The sequence below is a fragment of the Diabrotica virgifera genome, chromosome 1 (assembly GCF_917563875.1).
Source record: "Diabrotica virgifera virgifera chromosome 1, PGI_DIABVI_V3a".
NCBI lineage: Eukaryota > Metazoa > Arthropoda > Insecta > Coleoptera > Chrysomelidae > Diabrotica > Diabrotica virgifera.
The window spans coordinates 152,033,801-152,047,941 of NC_065443.1; the positions used below are offsets into that span (position 1 = coordinate 152,033,801).

Here is a 14,141-nt window from a genome sequence, read left to right on the forward strand (position 1 = left end):
ATTGCTTGTTTGATTTTTCTGTGTCATTGTCTTCTATGATGTCTAAGGCATATCTCTGATATGCCCTATTTTTAAATTGGACTTCGTAAGTCCTAGGTTTTCACCCACAAGCTTTTATTTGACACCTCATTTGTCATTCTACCCGGTATAATGGCGGAGGAGTTATATTGGCGGTCGTACGGACCGACAGAAAGAGTACCCAGCTCAAATATCTCACCTTTAGTACCATCCTTGTATTACCAGCTTACATTTGACACCTTATTTGTCATTCTACCTGGTATAATGACGGAGAAGTTATATTCGCGGTCGTACGGACCGACAGAAAGATTGTCTAGGCCAAATATCTCACTTTTAGTACCATCCTTGGATTATAAGCTTTCATTTGACACCTTATTTATCATTCTACTTGGTATAAAGACGCAGAAGTTATAGTCGCGGTCGTACGGACCGGCGGAAAGACAGCTTAGGTCAAATCGCTCACCTGTAGTACCATCATTGGATTATCAGCTTTCATTTGACACCTCATTTGTCATTCTACTTGGTATAAAGACGCAGAAGTTATAGTCGCGGTCGTACGGACCGGCGGAAAGACAGCCTAGGTCAAATCGCTCACCTGTAGTACTATCATTGGATTATCAGCTTTCATTTGACACCTCATTTGTCATTCTACCTGGTATAACGACGGAGGGGTTATATGCGCGGTCGTACGGACCGACGGAAAGACAGCCTGGGTCAAATATCTCACCTTTAGTACCATCCTTGGAATATAAGCTTTCATTTGACACCTCATTTGTCATTCTACCTGGTATAATGACGGAGAAGTTATATTCGCGGTCGTACGGACCGACAGAAAGATTGCCTAGGCCAAATATCTCACCTTTAGTACCATCCTTGGATTATAAGCTTTCATTTGACACCTCATTTATCATTCTACCTGGTATAATGATTGAGGAGTTATACTCGCGGTCGGACGGACCGACGGACAGACCATGTAGGTCAAATATCTCACCTTTAGTACCATCCTTGGAATATCAGCCTTCATTTGACACCTCATTTCTCATTCTACATGGTATAATGACGGAGGAGTTATATTCCCGGTCGTACGGACCGTCGGAAAGACAGCCTAGGTCAAATATCTCACCTTTATTACCATCCTTGGAATATAAGCTTTCATTTGACACCTCATTTGTCATTCTACCTGGTATAATGATGGAGGAGTTATATTGGCGGTCGGAGGGACCGGCGCGCAGATCGCCTAAGTTAAATATCTCACCTTTAGTACCATCCTTGTATTATAAGCTTTCTTTTGACACCTCATTTGTCATTCTACCTGGTATAATGACGGAGGAGTTATATTCGCGGTCGGAGGGACCGACGGAAAGACAGCCTAGGTCAAATAGCTCACCTTTAGTACCATCCTAGGATTATCAGCTTTCATTTGACACCTCATTTGTCATTCTACCTGGTATAATGACGGATAAGTTTTATTCGCGGTCGGAGGGACCGAGTCACAGACCGCCTAAGTCAAATATCTCACCTTTAGTACCATCCTTGTATTATAAGCTTTCTTTTGACACCTCATTTGTCATTCTACCTGGTATAATGACGGAGGAGTTATATTTGCGGTCGGAGGGACCGACGGAAAGACAGCCTAGGTCAAATATCTCACCGTTAGTACCATCCTTGGATTATATGCTTTCATTTGACACCTCATTTGTCATTCTACCTGGTATAATGATGGAGGAGTTATATTCGCGGTCGTAAAGACCGACGGACAGACCGCCAAGGTCAAATATCTCACCTTTAGTACCATCCTTGGATTATCAGCTTTCATTTGATACCTCATTTGTCATTCTAGCTGGTATATTGACGGAGGAGTTGTGGTTACAGAAAGACGGACAGACGGACGTGGATAATACAAAGTTTTCACATTTTTTCAAAATTGGGTGAAAACAATAAAACATGATGCCAGACTGATTTCTTTATGAAAATAATATATACATTCTCAAATTGTCTATTTTTCGTTGTGAATAATATTGTATTCAACAGTGATGCCAAATTTCTGATGCCAAAATGATTGATAATGAAAGTGGGATATACGTTTTCATGTATATAACGGCAGCGACAAAACGGTAAAACACTGAACTAAATGTATATAATATTTTAACTGTACGATCATTTTGGACTCAAACATTTTATGGAATAAACTTATATAACTTAGTAAGAGGTAAACAAGGAAAGCTGATATATTAAAGTAACATCAAGGAATCAAATCTCTAACTACCGAGCTGATTAGACTTCTGGTAGCAAGTACAGGAATAAAGTTATTAAGGTAGTGTAAAGTGGCATCGATATACAGATGCCACTTTGCAAGACGATGCCAAATCGATGGTAAATGCATAATGTATCGATGCCAAATTGATAGTAGGATGTATATATATATATATATATATATATATATATATATATATATATATATATATATATATATATATATATATATAGTTCCTGCTATGTCTAGGTCTCGAATGTTGTTTTTTGATTGGAATGTGTCTGAAGATATTCAACCTCTCATCTTCACCGATGAGCCCATAGAGGTTGAAGAGGGCGAAACACATTTCTAAGAGCTGGTGTTTGGATCTTCGATTCTATTCAAAAAATTTTTCCCAGCCCGAAGTAGTGGATGTGTGAATTGTTCGTAAGGGGATTTTTCCGCATTCTCTATTTCATTTGTTTGTTTTCGTACGAGTGGTCGTCCAAACCAGTACCTGTGAATCTTTTGATCACTGAGTGTGTTTCAAAGATCTACATCTTTTGTTTTTTCATAAACATTATCTTACTTACTCTAAAGTAATTAGGGAATTAAAACTTGAGAATGGCATTGTCAGGTTGGGCGTAGATTTGCGTTCCTGCTATGTCTAGGTCTCGAATGTTGTTTTTTGATTGGAATGTGTCTGAAGATATTCAACCACTCATCTTCACCGATGAGCCCATAGAGGTTGAAGAGGGCGAAACACATTTCTAAGAGCTGGTGTTTGGATCTTCGATTCTATTCAAAAAATTTTTCCCAGCCCGAAGTAGTGGATGTGTGAATTGTTCGTAAGGGGATTTTTCCGCATTCTCTACTTCATTTGTTTGTTTTCGTACGAGTGGTCGTCCAAACCAGTACCTGTGGATCTTTTGATCACTGAGTGTGTTTCAAAGATCTACATCTTTTGTTTTTTCGTAAACATTATCTTACTTACTCTAAAGTAATTAGGGAATTAAAACTTGAGAATGGCATTGTCAGGTTGGGCGCAGATTTGCGTTCCTGCTATGTCTAGGTCTCGAATGTTGTTTTTTGATTGGAATGTGTCTGAAGATATTCAACCACTCATCTTCACCGATGAGCCCATAGAGGTTGAAGAGGGCGAAACACATTTCTAAGAGCTGGTGTTTGGATCTTCGATTCTATTCAAAAAATTTTTCCCAGCCCGAAGTAGTGGATGTGTGAATTGTTCGTAAGGGGATTTTTCCGCATTCTCTATTTCATTTGTTTGTTTTCGTACGAGTGGTCGTCCAAACCAGTACCTGTGGATCTTTTGATCACTGAGTGTGTTTCAAAGATCTACATCTTTTGTTTTTTCATAAACATTATCTTACTTACTCTAAAGTAATTAGGGAATTAAAACTTGAGAATGGCATTGTCAGGTTGGGCGCAGATTTGCGTTCCTGCTATGTCTAGGTCTCGAATGTTGTTTTTTGATTGGAATGTGTCTGAAGATATTCAACCTCTCATCTTCACCGATGAGCCCATAGAGGTTGAAGAGGGCGAAACACATTTCTAAGAGCTGGTGTTTGGATCTTCGATTCTATTCAAATAATTTTTCCCAGCCCGAAGTAGTGGATGTGTGAATTGTTCGTAAGGGGATTTTTCCGCATTATCTATTTCATTTGTTTGTTTTCGTACGAGTGGTCGTCCAAACCAGTACCTGTGGATCTTTTGATCACTGAGTGTGTTTCGAAGATCTACATCTTTTGTTTTTTCATAAACATTATCTTACTTACTCTAAAGTAATTAGGGAATTAAAACTTGAGAATGGCATTGTCAGGTTGGGCGTAGATTTGCGTTCCTGCTATGTCTACGTCTCGAATGTTGTTTTTTGATTGGAATGTGTCTGAAGATATTCAACCTCTCATCTTCACCGATGAGCCCATAGAGGTTGATGAGGGCGAAACACATTTCTAAGAGCTGGTGTTTGGATCTTCGATTCTATTCAAAAAATTTTTCCCAGCCCGAAGTAGTGGATGTGTGAATTGTTCGTAAGGGGATTTTTCCGCATTCTCTATTTCATTTGTTTGTTATATATATATATATATATATATATATATATATATATATATATATATATATATATATATAATCTTTTACTCAGATCAGATACAAGCCATATATCGAGATTTCATGACCCCAACTTGACTGAGAACACGCAGAATGAATAATAATATTAATAATTCTTATAATAAAAAAAATTATTTTTGGTTGCCAGTTATCTAACAATTATTTTAAAAACTTTTAAAATAATAGGAATGTAATTATGTAACATGACACTCTTTTGTAGTACATTTTTATGCAATTTTAGATAAAATAAATCCTAATAATATTTTTTAATAGATACCTTTCGGCTGCACCTAGTCGACGTTTTGTAACGACTATGATTAGGCCAAATGAACTATCAATTCATTTCCTAACTAAGTTTCTAACTAAGAGCAGGCGCTCATTATAACACCCAACGAAAATTTGAAAAAATATTGACTTATTTAACCATTCATTTGGTATGATTTACATAATAAGTAAACATTTATTTTAAAATGTAGTTATATTATTATTATTTATTTATTAAGCTCAACAGGCCTTGAGTCCTAGTGCTGAAAGGTTTATTTTTTCCTTACAATTACTATTACATAATATATGTTACGAGCAATAACGTAAATCCGGCCAATAAAGATAATAACAGGTCAATATCGACAATGGCCTGTTGAATTAGTCATTGTCGACAATGGCCGGATATTAACGTTATTGTCCATAGAAACTGGACATTGATGATAATTTTCAATTCTTGATAACTTTTCCATCATTGTCCGGTTAATGTCAACAATGCCCGTTGTTAATCGGTCAATATTGAAATTTAGACTAAAAGATGGTTATGTTTCTTATTTGCTTCATTTCTGTGCTCGTGCTGAAATTACTCGTAGTAAATTCATGAAAAAAGTGTTACCAAATCCCATGATTCACTATCTTGTCAAAATAAAAATGATTAGCCTTCAAAAGCTATCTTATATAAAAAAAATAATAGGACATCATACTTAATTTTATTTATTTATTAACATTGGCCATTTCCGTTTGGTCACTGTGGTTATTGACCGGTTATTGATGAAAACTCTAATTTTATAAATGTATAAACATTCTCAATTTCTTTGCAACACGAAAATGCAGCAGCTGCATAATACTATGGTCAAATCTGAGAGTGCAGGAAGAGTCTATACCGGTTTCGGGGGTTGTTTCCCCCTCATCAGTAGTCCCACATCCTCCTTTCTTAGATTCTTCCACGTACCACATTTTGGGCTTTTCCGAATCACAAAGAAAGAAATGTCACGGATGAACTAGGGCCCTCTACCGAAAAACCAAAGTAAGTAATCAATCGAAGTAGCACAGAAAACGACAATAAATATCGTCTCCATACCACCAGATTGACAACAGGTGGAATAATTTCTTTGGTTGCACCTCCTGAGATTTTCAAAATTTATAAAGCATACAGGATGCCGAGGAAATTAAGATGAGAGAATTTTAAATAATTCACAACTCATCTGCTCAGCGTGGTAAAAGCTCCAACAAGAAAGATTCCTTAATACTCAAACAAAAGAGTAAATGAATTAAAAATGTATAAACATTCTCAATTTCTTTGCAACACGAAAATGCAGCGGCTGCATAATACTATGGTCAAATCTGAGAGTGCAGGAAGAGTCTATACCGGTTTCGGGGGTTGTTTCCCCCTCATCAGTAGTCCCATATCCTCCTCTCTCAGATTCTTCCACGTACCACACTTTGGGCCTTTCCGAATTACAAAGATAAAAATGTCACGGATGAACTAGGGCCCTCTACCGAAAAACCAAAGTAAGTAATCAATCGAAGTAGCACAGAAAACGACAATAAATATCGTCTCCATACCACCAGATTGACAACAGGTGGAATACTTTCTTTGGTTACACCTCCTGAGATTTTCAAAATTTATAAAGCATACAGGATGCCGAGGAAATTAAGATGAGAGAATTTTAATTAATTCACAACTCATCTGCTCAGCGTGGTAAAAGCTCCAACAAGAAAGATTCCTTAATACTCAAACAAAAGAGTAAATTAATTAAAAATGTATAAACATTCTCAATTTCTTTGCAACATGAAATTGCAGCAGCTGAATAATACTATGGTCAAATCTGAGAGTGCAGGAAGTGTCTATACCGGTTTCGGGGTTGTTTCCCCCTCATCAGTAGTCCCATATCCTCCCCTCTCAGATTCTTCCAGATGTACCAAACTTTGGGCCTTTACATGGAAGAATCTGAGAGAGGAGGATATGGGACTACTGATGAGGGGGAAACAACCCCCGAAACGGGTATAGACTCTTCCTGCACTCTGAGAATGTTTATACATTTTTAATTCATTTACTATTTTGTTTGAGTATTAAGGAATCTTTCTTGTTGGAGCTTTTACCACGCTGAGCAGATGAGTTGTGAATTATTTAAAATTATCTTAATTTCCTCGGCATCCTGTATGATTTATAAATTTTGAAAATCTCAGGAGGTGTAACCAAAGAAAGTATTCAACCTGTTGTCAATCTGGTGGTATGGAAACGATATTTATTGTCGTTTTCTGTGCTACTTCGATTGATAACTTACTTTGGCTCTAATTTTAGGTTACTTTTTTTATAACATTGGCCAATAGCTAGTGTTATTGTCGGTAATGGCCGGGCATTGTCGTTAATAACCAGCCAACGTCAATGGCCAATTTACATCATTGTCCGTAACATATATAATGCTATATCCTATACTACTGTACTATATACAATATTACATTTGTTTATATAAAACATTTAATACTACACTTAATATTCCTTATAGTCTTTCCGTACATTTCTTTACCATTCCCTTCCATTGTTTTCTGCCCAAAGCTTTTTTTTCCAGTTCACAATATTACTTTTTCGTAAGTCTTCATATACACTGTCCTTACATCTTCTTCTTGTCTACCTATTCTTCGTTTTTGTATTGGTTTACGTGATAGAACCATTTTTGGCATTCTTTCCTTTCCCATTCTTTCAATGTGTCCTAAATATCGGATTCTCTGTGCTTTGATTGCCGTCATTATTTTTGGTTCATTATATAGTTCTTCAAGTTCCTTATTATTTCTTCTTCTCCATTGACTATCTATTTTCACACCTCCATATATTGCTCTTTGTATTTTCGTCTCCCATCTTTCTAAAAGGTCTATTTTTGATTTTTTAAGCACCCATGTTTCAAATGCATATGTAGCTGTAGGTCTGATAACTGTTTTGTAGATTCTTATTTTTGTTTTTCTTGAGACATATTTGGATTTCATTAATGCTCGCAATGCTCCATACTTTTTGTTTCCTTTTGCTATTCTTGCTTTTATCTCCCCTTCCCCATGACTCTTTTCATCTACTTTTACACCCATGTAAGTAAATTCTGAAACTCTTTTAAACGCACATGAATTTTCTCCTTCATCTCCAATGTGCAATTGTCTTCGTTCTCTTTATCTGTTTCTCTCATTATCATGTGTTTTGTCTTTTCCTTATTTATGAGAGGACCAAACATTTTTGCTCCTTTTATTATATTGCTCATTAATTTTTTTAGTTCTTTCTTACTTGTCATTAATAGTGTTAGATCGTTTGCGAATGCTATACACTTATAGCCAGTTTTAAAAATCGTTTCCTGTGTGTTTATTTTACTTTTTTCTAATAATTCCTTCCAGTATTTCATTAAAAAGAGTCGCTAACAGTGGGTCTCCTTGTCTTAATCCTTCCCTTGTTTCAAAATTATTTGATATATGCTCCTTCCATGCTATTTCGTTTGTGGTGTTATCCATAGTCATTTTTACCATTCTGACGATTTTACGTGGTAGGCCTATCTCTTTCATTAGTTCGTACATCTGTTGCCGCTTTACCGTATCGTAAGCCTGCTTAAAGTCGACGAACAGAACATATATATTGCTATTTTATGTTCATAGCACCAGTGGTGTCATGGCAAAATTAGCAGTGCCGGAACGCAGTGCCGGAACGCACTGCTAATTTTTGTTTACAAAACCTAATTTTTTTTTTCTTTTCTTAACCAATGCCGGAACGGCGTTCCGACTCGTTCCAGCACCATGACACGACTGGATTTCTTTTAGAAGAAAGAAAAGAAGAAGAAAATGTAATTATATACACTAGTGAAATTGGTTCCTGAATTTAAAACTTCATTAGATTGTTACCATAGCCATAAAATTTTTCTTTCTAAGAAGAAATAGATATGATTTTTTGTATATACATTTGTATGATTTGATTTGATTTTGTATATACAGCCTCGAAAAGGGGTGATTGTCAAGCAGCAACCAATGGCTAAAGTATATCTTTGAAGCAGAGGATCACTAGAACCTTAATCCAAATTTTCAAATTTTCATGCAATTCGGAGTTGACCCTGAAAATTACAGGGTAGTATAGCATAGTAGTATAGTATAGCGCCGTATTTCACGTTCATTTAATGAGCTACAAGTTCAAGCGGTTCTCTATCATCAGCTAGCGCGCAGTATGTCCACGTCTTTCCGAATTCTGGTTCACCTGTACGTACCTAATATTGACCAAAAATCATGTGAAAAAATATGAGGAATATACAGGGTGGGGCATTAGTGTGACAAAGTCCAATGACTCGTTTGTCGTAAGAGATGCGAAAAAAAGTTATTTAGGTAAAAGTTGGGGCACACATAGTACCATAATTTAAAAATATTTTCAAATATACAGGAACGTGCGTATTGACAGACACAAACTTATGTTTTTTTAAATGGAACACCCTATATATTTTTACATTTTTGGATTCTCCTCAATGTTTCCTTTCTTAAAATATATGGTTTTGTAATATTATACGAGGTAGTTTAAAGGTAAATTACGTTTACACCCTGTAGAATTGTAGTGATTGGACATCAAATTTTCTATTTATATTCAAACGACTTTAATATATTCTACTACTGTTAATCATTAACAGTATAGCGAAATGTTTAATTTTAGTATACACGGTGGGTCGAAACTCGGAATGACTATTTTCTGAGTTTTCTTAAATGGAACACCCTGTACTTTTTTATTTCTTAAGCATTCCCTATACCTAAGTGCTTTAATTTGTAAGTTATTCGTGATTCTTTAAGCCAAATATTAATTGCAACAAAAATTACGTGAAATTTTTCAAAAAATAAATTTTTGAAAAAAAATACATAATAATCTAGCCTGATCCTTAATTTCTTAATATTGGATGAGATATCCTAATACATTCGTAGTTAAGGTTGTTGGTGCTTAAAATATTAACCAAACATCAGTGGTGTCATGGTGTGGGAACGCGTGGGAACGCCGTTCCCGCACTGGTTAAGAAAAGAAAAAAAATAATAGAGAATTTAGGTTTTGTAAACAAAAATTAGCAGTGTGTTCCGGCACTGCGTTCCCACACTGCTAATTTTGCCATGACACCACTGCCAAACATACAAAATTCTCTCTAGTTGGCTATGACACAAAATTTGCTTAATCATTTGACATTATAATATTTATATGGTTCCAGTTAATTTGTTACCATTACTAATATTAATTTTTCTAATAAGGAACTGATTAAAATGGCTTTGTGCTAGCAGAGTATAACAAAAATGAGCTACTTGCAATAAACATTTATCATCAGCAATTCCCTGATAGACGACAACCAAAAAGAGAAACTTTTGAAAGTATACTAAAACGGTTTCAACAGACTAGATACTTAGATTGTAAGAACGGTTGTACTAATATGCAGATCCTCAGTGACACTAAGGATTACATTTAATTCCTGTTTTGTTCACTTACAATAGTTTTTGTTCGATCAGATTTATCCTAATCTAAGTGTCCAGTCCGTTGAAACCGCTCTAGTATATGTTTAAACGTTTCTCTTCTTAGTTGTCGTCTATCAGGGAATTTCTGATGAAAAATTCTTATTGTTGGTAGCACATTTTTGTTATACTCCATTAGCACAAAAATCTTATCAGTTCCTTATTAGAACAATTCATATTAGTAATGGTAACAAAGCAACTAGAACTATAAAAATAGTATAATGTCAATTTTTTAAGGAAATTTAGTGTCATAGCCGACTAGGTAGAATATTGCATGTTTTTGTTAATATTTTGCGCACCAACAATCTTAACTACGAATTTATTTGGATGTCTCATCCAATACTAATAAATTAAGGATCAGGCTAGATTGTGATGTATTTTTTTTTTCGAAAAATTATTTTTGATTGAATATTATAATGGTAACCTAATAAAATTTTACGTAATTTCTCTTGCAATTAATGTTTGGCTTAAAGAGTCACGAATAACTTACAAATTAAAGCACTTAGACATAGGGAATGCTTAAAAAATAAAAAAGTACCATAAAATATCATTTCATTAGAATACTAAAATACAGGGTGTTCCATTTAAGAAAACTAAGAAAATACTCATTCCGATTTTCGGCCAATCCTGTACACTAAAATTTAACATTTCGTTATACTGTTAATGTTTAACAATAGTAGACTATATTAAAAATCGTTTGAACATAAAATAAAAATTTGATCTCAAATCACTACAATTCTACAGGGTGTAAATATTGCTACGAAATTAACAAAAAAAACGTAATTATCTTTTACACTACCTCGTATAATATCACAAATCCATATATTTTAAGAATGGAAACATTGGGGAGAATCCAAAAATGTAAAAATATACAGGGTGTTCCATTTAAAAAAACAAAAGTTTGTGTCACCCTGTCAATACGCACGCCCCTGTATATTTGAAAATATTTTTAAATTATGGTATTATCAGAGCCCCAAATTTTACCTAAATAACTTTTTTTCATATCTCTTACGACAAACGAGTAATTGGACTTTGTCATAGTAATGCCCAACTCTGTATTTCAATTGATTTTATTTTTCTTTCAGATACATCTACTCTAATTGATGTAAGAATGAAACAAGATTCTAAAGAGGAAGAGAAAGTTGCCGCTAGAACGATTATTGTTAGAGCTAATTGTCCAGAAGGCTTCTTGGCCGATGCCGTTGGAACATGCAGGGAGGTATATTAGAGCAGAAAATTTAATTTTAATTATCATATAAATACATGTTCTCATTTAATATATCGTTTTATTTCATGTTTAAGAAACTTATACGTTTTAATTAGACATATAATTACCGACATAATCCACCAAAAATGTAAATAAAACACAGTCCGTACAAAATAGATACCGTTGCACGTCATCAGCGTCATAGCACGTAACGTCACATGATACCAACACTGGAATTACAGCCACTAGACATATTTTATTATATACTCGTAGAAATAATATTGGATAATTTCTATTAATCTAAAAAAGAAACATACCCTAACTTGTTTCATTTAATTTGTATACGCTGTGAGCTCGTACGTAGAGGGGATATTTACAAATTCGCGAGCGCCAGTAGTGGCAAGTCTGTAAACGTTTACCGGAAATTTGACATAAATGTCAAAGTGATTAATTTAAAATTAAAATTAAAAACATTAATTATAAAAAATATTAGTTGGTCAAAGCTGTGGTATATATTTTTACCTTAAATATACTTACGTTTTAAATACTGAATTTAAGTTTTTTTAATGTTCCGTAATATGTAATTATAAATTATTGTATTAATCTTGGCGCCATCTACACGATAATTGTGAAAGTATCCGAAGTAAGAAATTCATATTTTATCAATAGAACGTCAAAATGATTCGCAAAATCTTAAAAAAATCGATTACAATTTAATTACTTTTTGCGTTTTAAATATTAAGCGATAACAATTAAATAATAAATTTAAAAATTACCGGTGAAAGTTGAATTAGTAATCCGCCAGGAGCGACACCAGCGAAGCTCAGAGCGTATAGTTAAGTGGAATGTAAAGCGTTTTTATAAAGCACACTTGATCGGATTACACTCTAACTGCGATCGAACAAAGGTGACATTTTGGCATTAATTGGTAATAGTAGGAGAGAAAAGTATGCTAAATTTGCAGTTACTCGAGCGTTATAGGGACCAATTGGTTAGTGAAGAGTAGGTCTCGAAACCAAAAAAGTTAAGTAAAGCTTTCCAAAGTGGGCACTTTCCATTTTTTAATTTAATTTTTCATTTCCAACAATCGTTTTTTTCCGATTATAGCGCCATCCATCCATAATTCGAAAAATGTCTCGAATAAAAGTGACACAGTTTTACATAAGAAATCCAAATATGTATGCAATAAAAAATGGGGGCTCCTATTTAATATTTTAAAGTAACCCCCTCCCCAGCTCCGTGGATGGTCGTGTTTAGAGTCATTCGATGGATTTTTCAAAAATATTGAAACGTGTATTTTGCAGTTTTTTGATCTGATGTTTATTTCGCAAAATATCGACGGGCTCAAATTTAAAATTTTAAGTTTACCCCTCACCCCTTTTCGTGGAGGTTCGTGTTCGATATCATTCGATAGATTTTAAAACAATATTGAACACGTATTTTTTAGTTTTTCGATCTGACGTTTATTTCTCGAAATATTCGCTTTTTATTGTAAAACATTGTGACTCACCCATTTCCTTACGTCCCGCTAAACCGTCAAATTTTTGAAATACACACTGCTTTGCATGTATGGTTTGTTCAACAGTAAATAGTTTGAATTCAATTAGTGCGGTCGTAAATATTATTAAATTTATCTGACCTGGCCCATCGTTAAGACCCACCCGGAGCGATAAGCCACCGAGGTAGACAGAGTTGGTCTTTTGCAATTAACACTGACTAGACGGTACTCCCATAATAAAGCCTAAAATAAATTTTACCTGAAACCGGGCCTTTTATACTATTATCGGTTAATCCGGGCTGTTTATAGTGCTAACTAATTGAACTTAACCATTTACTGTTTAACATACCATACTTAACTTACCTTATCTTAATCTGACGATTTTTCTTAATCTGACGAGAGATTTTTTTCGGACCCTTCTTAACGAACTCCTCTGTATTAAGATCCAATATATGGTAGGGATATATTTGCAGGGTACAAGGTTTCTCCCCATGTCCCCATGTCATAATCTGACACGCTCGAGTAACTGCAAAAATCCCCGCTTTGGCTCTCCTACCGTAACATTTATTTGGCAGTTGCGGTATTGACACTTCAGGTTTGTTTTTAATCTTTACTATAAGTATTTGTTTTATTATATTTATTGTTTTTATTATTTATTTTAACGTAAGATTATGTAAACTTATTTCTTGTTTTCTATTTCTAATGTTTTTATTTATTTACATTGAATATTAATTTGTTCTGTTGTATAATCCACTTCGCAATAATTATGTGATACATTTGATTTAAAATGAATACAAGAATTCTTTGTAATTGGGCAACAATGTCAACTTAGTATATATTGTAAGTACAGTGGAACCTCGATAAGTGGGATTAATTGGGACCGCGGCCAATCCGGGTTGTCGAAAATCCGGGTTAGCCGAAGAATATGGTAAAAATTAATAAAATACGTTATACTTACAAATAAACTCCGTTATAATTGCAAAAACATGAAATACATATTATGTGAATGAAATACATAATATGTATTTCATGCACAGTAGGTACATCTAAATTACGTGCAGTTGTACTACTACAAGTGAGTGGGTGAATTAATAAAATATTAATTATTATTAATACAATATTAATATTATTCATACAATTATTTTGATATTTTGCACGGTGTATTCGTTGTAAATGTTACCAGATTCAAAGATGGAAGATGGACCAACAACATTTTAGAATGGAAACCTAGACACGATGCTTATCGTAATCCAGGACGTCCTCCAACAAGGCGATCGGACGACATCAAGCGCATC

The 14,141-nt window shown here is 34.5% G+C and overlaps 1 protein-coding gene across 1 annotated transcript in view; it reads left to right on the forward strand.

The window, feature by feature from the left end:
* LOC126881237 (uncharacterized) overlaps positions 1–11,418 on the forward strand; it is a 34,929-nt gene extending 23,511 nt beyond the window's left edge. Inside the window, exon 2 of the mRNA XM_050645389.1 lies at positions 11,227–11,418. Within this exon, the coding sequence (XP_050501346.1) occupies positions 11,227–11,369 (143 nt within the window). The 3' untranslated portion in view covers positions 11,370–11,418. The remainder of the gene's footprint in view (positions 1–11,226) is intronic.
* Positions 11,419–14,141: the final 2,723 nt, after the last annotated feature.